This window comes from Crocuta crocuta, unplaced genomic scaffold, assembly GCF_008692635.1.
Source record: "Crocuta crocuta isolate KB4526 unplaced genomic scaffold, BGI_CrCroc_1.0 scaffold241, whole genome shotgun sequence".
Taxonomy (NCBI): Eukaryota; Metazoa; Chordata; class Mammalia; order Carnivora; family Hyaenidae; genus Crocuta; species Crocuta crocuta.
The window spans coordinates 358,819-369,035 of record NW_027527807.1 but is presented as its reverse complement, the minus strand read 5'-3'; the positions used below and the strand labels follow the sequence as shown (position 1 = coordinate 369,035).

Sequence of the window (10,217 nt, the reverse complement as noted above, 5' to 3'; positions counted from 1 at the left end):
AAAAAAAAAAAAAAAAAAAAAGAGTGAGAGAGAGAGAAAGAAACAAAGAAAGAAAAGGCACACAAATTGGAAAAGAAGCAGTGAAATTATTCTGGTTTGCAGATGACCTAATATTATACATAAAAACCCCTAGATTCCGCACACAAAAACCCGTTAGAATTAATAAATGAATTCAGCGGCATTTCAGGATGTAAAATCAATACGCAAAATCAGTTGCACTTCTGTACACTAACAGTGACCAATCCAGAAAGGAAATTAAGAAAGCAATCTCATTTTCAATAGCATCAAAAAAGATAAAATACTCACTGTATGTTAGCTAACTAGAATTTAAATAAAAATTTGTAAAGAAAAAATGAGGTAAAATAGTTAGGAATAAATTTAACCAAAGAAGCTAAAGACTGGCACAATGAAAGCTACAAAGCATTGCTAAAAGAAATCAAAGATAATGAAACTAGGTGGGAAGACATTTCATGTTCATGAATCAGAAGGCTTAAGATGGTTAAAATGCCTATATTATTCAAGCAACCTACAGACTCAGTGGAATTCTTATCAGTATGCTAAGTCATTTTTTTGCACACATAGAAAAAAAATCCTAGAATCATATGGAATCTCAAGGGACCCCAGATAGGGAAAACAGTGTTGAAAAGAAAAAACAAACTTGAGANGTCCTCACAAGCCCAGATTTCAAAACATACTATGGAGCAACAATAATTAAGACAGTACGGTACTTGCCTAAAGACAAATATATGGATCAATGGAGAGGGTGCCCACAAATAAACCTTTGCACATATGGCAAAATGATTTTCAACAACAGTGCCAAGACTATGCGTGGGAGGGACAGTGCCTCCAACAAATGCTGTTGGGAAAGCAAAACAATGAGGTTCGACACTTGCCTTATACCAGATACAAAAATTATTCAAAATGAATTAAAGACCTAAACATAAGACTTAAACTTTTTTGACTCCTAGAAGAACATCAGGATAAAGCATCAGGACACTGGGTTTGGCAATGATTTCTTGCACATACACCATCAGAAATGGGAATATATCAAACTTAAAAACTGCACCAAAGGAATCAATTACACAATGAAAAGGTAACCTATGGAATGGGCAAAAACATTTGCCAATCATATACCTGATAAAGAGATAATATCCAGAATACAGAAGGGACCGCTACAACTCAACACAGATAAACGAATACCCCGCTTAAAAAATGGGCAAAGGAGGGGCGCCTGGGTGGCTCAGTCGGTTAAGTGACAGATTTCAGCTCAGGTCATGATCTCGCGGTTTGTGGGTTCAAGCCCCGCATCAGGCTCTGTGCTGACAGCTAGCTCAGAGCCTGGAGCCTGCTTCAGATTCTGTGTCTCCCTCTCTCTGACCCTCCCCTGCTCTCTCTCTCTCTCTCTCAGAAATAAATATGGGCAAAGGAGCTGAACAGACCTTTCTCCAAAAAAGATATACAAATGGCCAAAAAGCACATGAGAAGATGTTCCACATCTCTAGAATCATTTGGGAAGTACAAATCAAAACCACACTGAGATATTTCACACACATTAGGATGGCCACTATCAGGGGCGCCTGGGTGGCTCAGTCAGTTAAGCNAATATCAAAAGAAAAAAAATTACCAAATGCTGGGGAAGATGCAGAGACGCTGAAACCTTTGTACACCTAAGTGCAAAGGTACCATGATACATCTGTTATGGAAAACAGTAGGCAGGCTCCTCAACAAATTGAAACTAGAATTACCATATGATTAAGAAATTTTCTTCTGGGTATACATCTAACACAATTCAAAGCAGGATCTCAACGAGTTGTCTGTACACTGGTGTTCGTCATAGCATTTCTCACATAGCTAAGAGGTGGGAGAAAATGTAGGGGGCGGCAGGGAGGCTCAGCTGGTTAAGGGTCTGGCTCCTGATTTCAGCTCAGGTCATGATCTCGCAGTTCGTGAGATTGAGCCACACCATGGGCTCCCTACTAGGGATTCTCTCTCTCTATCTGCCCTTCCCCACTCTCTGTCACTCTCTGTCTCTCTCTCTCAAAAACAAATGTTAAAAAAAAAAAAAAGAAAGAAAAAGAAAATGTAGTATATACACAAAATGGAATATTATGTAGTCTCAGTATTGAGCTAGGAGGTGAANTAAATCAACCTTTTTAATAAACTGATTATCAGTTATTTAAAAAAGGGGGGGGTTGGCATTTCTGTCCTGGGTTCCAACATGGATGAACCCTGAAGACATTATGCTGGTGAAATACCCAAAGGACAAATACTGTATGAACCCAAAGAGAGGAAGCATTTCTCTAAAGCAATCAAAGTCATAGAAACAGAAAGTAGAAAGGTGTTCAGCAAGGGCTGGGGGCAGGGGCTCATTAGTGGTTAGCGGTTACAAAGTTTTCGGGTTACAAGGTGAGAAGATTCTAGAGATTTGTTGTACGACGACATGAATATACGTAATACTATTGAAGTGTACACTGAAAAATGGGAAAGATGCTGTGGGTGCCTGGCTGGCTCAGTCAGTGGAGCATGCAATTCTTGATCTTGGGGCTGTGAGTTCAAACCCCACGCTGGACGTAGAGATTATTTGAAAAAATAAAATCTTAAAAACGAAACTAGTTAAGATGGCCCTCTAGGGTCCCCGCTTCCCAGAGGACCAAGAAGGGAAGGAATTAGGGTCCTGCCGCAAAGGACTGCAGCCGCTGTACCCACCGCGTGCCCGAGGACAAGGCCATTAAGAAGTTCGTTATGTGGAACTCAGTACAGGCCGCCACCATCAGGGACATTTCTGAAGCAAGGGTCTTCGAGGCCTGTGTGCTTCCCACGCTGAATGTCCAACTATGTTACCGTGTGAGCTGTGCCGCTGACGGCAAGCTAGTCCGGGCTCGCTCTCGTGGAGGTCCGGAGGACAGAACGCCCCCACCCCGATCCAGACCCGGGGGTGCTGCCCCGCCACCTCCACCAAAGCCCATGTGAGTAGCTAAGTCCTTAAGGACTGAGGACAAAGTGTTCTCTGGGAAAAAATAAAATGGAGATTATACTTTAAAAACATGGTTAAGATGGTCCATTTAATGTTATGTGCTTTTTAAGTCACAATAACAGAATGAAATAAAAAAATAAATAATACTTCGAGATTGGGACAAACTATTTGTAAAAGACATATCTGATATATGACTATTATCCAGGGTATTTTATTTTATTTATTTTTTAATAGAGGATTCTTTTTCTTTTTTGAAGTTTGTTTGTTTGTTTAGAGAGTGTGTGGGCAGGGGAGGTGCAGAGAGAGAGGGAGAATCCCAAGCCAGGCTCTACACTGTCAGCGTGGAGCCCAACATGGGGCTCGAACTCACGAACCATGACCTGAGCCGAAACCAAGAGTCGGCGCTTAACCAACTGAGCCACCTAGACACCCCCAAAATATTTTTTAAGAAACCTTAAAACTCAACAATAAGAAAAGGACCACTATGTAACACAATGGGCAAAAGCTCTAAATAGGCAACCGCAGGAAATAAGATATTCAGAGGGCAAGGACACGTGAAGACATGTTGAACACTGTACATCATTAGGGAAATGCAAAGGCAGACAAAAACGAGATGCCACTACACACCTATCAGAACTGCCAAAATCCGAAACACGGACAACAAGTGTTGGCCAGGATGTGGAAAACCAGTAACTCTTGGTCACTGCCGATGTGAGTGCAAAACGCACAGCCTCTTTGGAGACAGCCTGGCAGTTCCTTACAAACCACGCTTCTACCACACAATCCAGGAAGCATGCTCCTTGATATTTACCCTAATACATTAAAATCTTAGGACCACGCAAAAACCTACACATAAATGTTCTCAGCAGCCTTATTCATAACTGCCACAACTTGGAAGCAACTAAGATGTCATTCAGAAGGTGAATGGATGAATACACTGGTACCTCTAGACAACGGGATATTATTCAGTGCTAACAAGAAATGGGCTATTGACACACGAAAAGACACGGCATAAACGTAAGTACGTACTGTTAAGTAAAAGAAGCCAATCTGAAAAGGCTACTACTGTATACGATTCTAAGAGTGTAATATTATGGAAAAGGCCAAACTATGGAGACAGTAAAAAGGTGAGTGAGGACCTGGGGTTGGAGGGATAAATGGACGAGGAGGCCGAGCACAAAAGACGGCTACGGTGTGAAATATCCGTGTGTGGGGCAAGGGGACAGATGTGAACTCTGCGCTTTCCGCTCAGTTTTGCTGCAAACCTCAAATGCTCAGAAGTAATATTTATTGTCAACTACGATAAAATCTGCTGAGAACAAAAACTACTATTCGATGTGGGGTAAAGTCTAAAATCTTACTGACAGGGATCTTATTAGGTGATAAAAAGAAGATCTTGGAATGCTCATACATTGCTGCGGAAAACAGCTGGAGGGTTCACGAAAGAGCTGAATGCAGAACTTCCGTGTCATGTGGCCATTCTCCTCCTAGGTATATACCCCAGGGAATAGAGAAAGGGTGTTCAAACAAAAACTTGTCCACGGATGTTCATACCCGCAATGTTCACACTAGCGAACAGGGGGAAAGAACCCCACATGTCCATCAACTGGAGAATGGGTAAAGATGGAACTTTAGCCCTAAAAATAAGAATTACTAATATAGGCTGCGAAAAGAACAGAGCTCGAGAACATTACAGGAAGCGAGAGGAGTAAGACACAAAAGGCCACATAGGGTGTGATTCCATTTATAGGGAATGTCTAGAGTAGACACATCCATAGCGGCAGAAAGAAGACTGGTGGGTGCCCGGGCCCGGAAGAGGGAGGAAGTGTGGCATGACTACTTCCTGTGCCTATGAGGGTGGGGGGTTACCTCTGAGGGCGATGAAAATGTTGTGGGACTAGACGGTGTCAACAGTTGCCTAACAATGTGAACATACTAAATGTTGCTCAGCTGTACATTTTTAAATGCTGTGTTTTTACCACGATAAAAAGAAAAACAAAGAACGAGCTACAAAAGTACCTTGATCTTCTCACTCTCTTTTCTCACTCGCTTTGCATTCTCAATAATGTAAACGGTGCTCTTGTTGACTTCATTGTCAGCTCTGTGTCTCAGCCAATCCTCGTATCCCTAGGAGGATAAGAATAACCAGGGTCAAGTTCACGTACTGCAGTAAAGCCCTTAATAAATGTCTGTAACCCCCTCCGTGAGTCACCAGCAGATATTTGTACTTATAAAATTAATCTCAACGCAGAGTGCTAAAGAGACAATACCGTATGTTTTTTCCAGCAAAACTAAGATAGGCTTTCAAAATACCCCTAAGGTAAATAGCTTTACGGTGTTAAAAGGTCTCTCCGTTCTACAGAGAAGTATCAATGGAAACACAGGCATCAGAACCATAATATGTGAAGGACTGTGACTTATTCTTCCAATTCTACTCTTATTCAAGTTAGTGTTAATTTCTCTACCTTTTAAAAAAAAGTTTATTTGTTTACTTGGGGGTTTGGTGGGGGGACAGAGAGGGAGGGAGACAGAGAATCCCAAGCAAGCTCCATACTCAGCTTGGAGCCTGACATGGGGCTTGATCTCACAACTGTTTGTGAGATCATGACCTGAGCCAAAACCTGACGCTTAACCGACTGAGCCACCCAGGTGCCCCAATGTCTTTACTTTTGAATTTGACAACTTTTTTTCCCCCCTGTGTTTTATTTTCTTATAGACATAATCAGTTGAACATATTCTTCTATAGTGGACTGTTGGCAGTGGTCATCTCTGAGGAAATAGGATTCTCCCCAAAGGATAGGGTTAGATAGGATTATTTTGGTGGAGACTCTATGATAAGTTTTGGACTTCAGCAGTTAAACTTCTCCACTGACTGGGTGGTAAAGGAATCTATAAATTGGTGTTCATATTTTAGAGTTAAAAGTAATCAGAGAAAGGTCTAATGGTTCATTTTTCTTTGGGGTTTTTGTATGAAGTAAATTTAAGCCAAAAGAGCCAAGGGAAGAGGATGTTCATTTGTTTGAGCGTGACCTCTTCTCCTTTTTTTCTTTAGAATAATGTCTGTACCTTTTCAAATATAGCTGTTTGAAAAAAAAAATTCTCTTGATCGCCTTCCCCTTTCCTCCCAGTGCTATATTCATTCCTGTTCTGTCCCTCTTTGTGACAATGCTAGGCTATCACTTCCGAAGGTACTTTCTGTGATGTCAGTGAGGAAAGAAAAGCCCAAACATGAACTAGTATAGGGAGTAAAATGAATCAGTAAGAGCTTTTGTAAACCATACAGGCTATTCTTGGAACTGGCAATTCTGTGATGTTAAAGAAAATAATCCTAACAGCCTAAGGGAAAGAACATTCCAAATGTCTTTATTTAGCAACCAAACACTTGATAAAATATTCTTGCAGTTCCTGGTAGGGAAGATAGAACACCAGATAACCGCCCTCCCCCCCCCAGAGGAATGGTAACCTTGTTCCAAATACCATTAAGCAGGCCTTCATTGTTGAAGTTCTTTAGGGTAATTTTTAAAGCTCTTTGACAAGCACTGTCTAAAAGTATGTTTGCAATTAGCCAGGTCCTGTGGATGGCCTCAGTGCCTGATAAACACTGCTAGCCCACTCTACCTCCAGTTTCCCATTTCCACTTTCAATTTCACGTGGAAGTTTTCAAAGGGACGATCATACAAAATGCTCAAAATACTTCCAAGACCTGAGCATCATGGCGATCGCCGGCTTTGATGAGAAACAAGAATAAAAGTCTCCCCTCCCACCCACTTCGGTGACATCGGAAAACACAACACCTATAAAGCATTTGTGCTACTGAGTTCTCTACTTTAGGCAACGACAACAAAAAACTTCACTAGAATGGGAATTTTTCAGAAACATCTACTACACTGAAAAAACTGATCTGCGTTAAAAATTCGCCTCTCACTTCCTGTCTGAGCTGTACCTTCTCCCGACTTTATTTTCGGGTTACGATCCCACACACAAACACTGAGGAGCAGAGGGGCAAAAGAAGTGAAAGATGTGCCTTCCAGTCATTTTACTGTTTTCTTTTTTTTAAATTTTTTAAAATGTTTTTTATTTATTTCTGAGAGAGAGCGAGAGACAGCGTGAGCAGGGGAGGGTCAGAGAGAGAGGGAGATACAGAATCTGAAACAGGCTCCAGACCCTGAGCTGTCAGCACAGAGCCCGACACAGGGCTCAAACCCACAAACCGTGAGATCATGACCTGAGCCGAAGTCGGACGCTTAACTGNACTCTATCCATCAAGGATGCTGCCGGCTCCATATAGATATGAGAAAGGAACTCTGACAACAAAATGCCTACCAGACAGGAGTGAAATGCATGCGTAACTGCAAATAAGAAGTTTACCTGCTTGATGGCTGTAACAGTTATTACAAAGAACAGCGGAAGTCCACTGGTAACGGGGCTCGTTGGTGTGTCTACTGTGACCTAGGGAAAGAGATTTAATTGCACATGAAATGAAAATAAGCCATTCACTTACATGGGGGACACACATGCTGGAACCACTTCAGACAAAAACTACAGACAAGACACATCCCGGTAGCAGGGTGAATGTTAACGCTCATCAAAACAATGCAATCCACAGAGCAGTTACTTGAAAGGAACAGTTCTAAATTCAGGCTTCGTTTTCATTCCAGCTTGGAATAGCTCCTTCAACGAAACACGACCAATCATTTACCATCGATTCGTGAAGCACCCTTCTTTCAGCCCCTGGGCTCTAATGGGCTCCGCTCTAAAGCTGTCACTTTAAATAAGAGATGAGAACAGCCCCTGCCCTCACGAATGTGGCAGCTGACAGGAAAACTAGACAGTGAAAACAAGTGAGGCACCGGGATTTAAAGAGTAAGTGGAAACGAACTAGATGAAGGGCAGGCTTTTAGGCCCAACGAACAGCATATGCGAAGTCTCCGCAGTAGGAGGGAATGTATGGAGGCCAGTGGCAAGAGAGTGTGGTGTGAGACGGGGCTACAGAGGGAGACAGAGGCGAGGCCAAGGAGGGCCCTCTGGGAGAGAGCTCATTCTTTATCCCACAGTGGGAAAGAACGGAAGCTTTTAGGCAAGGGCAGCTCCTGTGAACAGAACTGCATTTTGGAGCGAATGTTCTCCCTGATTTGGGCAAAGTGGAACAGAAGGGAACAGGAGAGAAGGCAGGAATCCACCTAGCTGGCTACTGCCTCGATCCAGGCAAAAGACGATGGCTTGGATGAGAGGGGCAGAAGTACACGGGGAACGAGCTTCTAGAGATCCTTAGGGGTTAACGAGGAATTTCTTGTCCGGGGTGATTAAAGAGATCTTCCGAGTTTCTGGTTAACACGGCTGGGTGGATGCTGTCGTCATTCAGTGAAACACAGGGTACTGAAAGAGGACTAGGCCTGAGGGACAGAGGACCATGAGTTCAATCTGCCCCCATCTCTAATCCCCACCACGGGCCTGTCTCTGCCACACACCCTGAAGTCAGAGACACAGGCTCTCACACAGCTCCGTGCTTGCGTGCCCTGCCCGAGAGAGCAGGGGGGCATTCTGCACCAGGTCAACTCACTCTCATCTTTCAGGGCTTAGTTCAGCTATCATCTATTCTTTGAAGCCTTCTTAAGCGCCTCTTGGTTCAAAGGACATACTAACTTCCACCGTATCCGCATAAGAGGTTGCCTTGTTCTGCATGAAATGAACATACGACTGTCTTCTTGGCTACAAGGCTATTGCTTAAGGATAGAAAAGCCGTATCTTGATTTTCATGCTATTTGCAAGAGTCTCTCAGTATCTGGAATACCGCAAGGCACACAACGGGTGGCGCGTACCACATGGAAGGATTCTTCTGGGCGTAATGTTTTTCTGCCATTTATTTCAGGCTGTTCCGTAAGATCTCTTACTGGGGATCTAGACTAGCCCCTTTTCAAATGCCCTGTCATTTAAGGCTGAAATTAGCTCTCTCCCATAGCATAACCCAAATTGGTTTTAAGTAGCGGGGCTAAATTAAATTACAGTACCATTTACTCAAAGCCTCAAAGTGGATAAACAGAAGCATTTTACAGTAACGAGGCATTTAAGCGATTTCACTGGGATGTTTCTGCTTCGTTTCAAAACGGAAGCAAGGAAAAACAAACACACAAACCCCTTACTGTGATAAAATTTCCTGGGGGTAATCTTGGCGAGGGAAAACTTTTAATAGCTCATAGACTTAAAGATGGAAGGTGCAATTTAAGAGGTCTAAAATTTAAAACACAGAACACTAGCAGGAACACAGAGAAAGAAGATCAAGTTTGCCAGGCTTTCATACTTAAAAGTAAATGAATGAGGAAGAGCAAAAGTGATAATCACAAAGAAAAGTGATAAATTTTCAATTAGGCGGAAACTGGTGCTCCCCAAAGTAAAACTATTCATTTGAACTGTTTTTGACTTTGATATATGCCATTGAAATGAACGGCACACAATATATGCCCTTCTAGGATGAACAAAAAGATGTGACATCTATGAAAGCTTTTAAAGAAAGTAACAAATTCTCAACAGGTTTTCTTCTTTGTTTTTTTATTTCAACAGGTTTGCTACGTAAAAATGCTACTTTAGAAATATATAAAATCATATAAATCGTGAAATGTAATGTTAGTACTTTAAAGCATCTTATTTTTAAATATATTTATTTATTTATTTTGAGAGAGACAGAGAGCACGAGCCGGGGAGGGCCAGAGAGAGGGAGAGAGAAAGGATCCCAAGCAGGCTCCGCACTCAGCACAGAGTTTGACGCAAGGCTCGATCCCACGACTGCAGGATGCCTGCTTCAGATTCTGTGTCTCCTTCTCTCTCTGCCCCTTCCCCCTGCTCATGTTCTGTGTCTCTGTCTCTCAAAAATAAATAAACATTTAAAAAAACAAGTCAGATACTGAACAGACTGAGCCACCCAGGAGTCCCTAAAAAATCCTATTATTAAAACAAGCCCTGAAACACCTTTTTGGTCACAGGCCATTGGAAAATTACAAGTGGATTGGGAGTTTGTTTGAAGTGAGTAAGTTTCTAAAAGAGGGGAGGTTGTTTGTGGAGCTNAGGAAAGGCAAGTGTGGGAGAGGCAGAGGGCGACAGAGAGAGAGAGAGAGAGAGAATCCCAAGCGGGCTGTACACTGTCAGTGCAAAGCCCGATGTGGGGCTCGAACCCACAAACCGTGAGATCACAGCCTGAGCCGAAGTCAGATGCTTAACCGACTAAGCCACCCAGGCGCCCCTTTATTTA

General features: G+C 42.6%; 1 protein-coding gene across 1 annotated transcript in view; it reads right to left on the bottom strand.

The window, feature by feature from the left end:
• The window catches only part of ATP11C (ATPase phospholipid transporting 11C (ATP11C blood group)), an 88,680-nt gene that overhangs the window by 70,655 nt on the left and 7,808 nt on the right, over positions 1 to 10,217 (bottom strand). Inside the window, exons 3-4 of the mRNA XM_077773879.1 lie at positions 7,343 to 7,423; positions 4,994 to 5,101 (exon numbers count right to left, since the gene is read on the bottom strand). Coding sequence (XP_077630005.1) covers positions 4,994 to 5,101; positions 7,343 to 7,423 — 189 coding nt within the window. The remainder of the gene's footprint in view (positions 1 to 4,993; positions 5,102 to 7,342; positions 7,424 to 10,217) is intronic.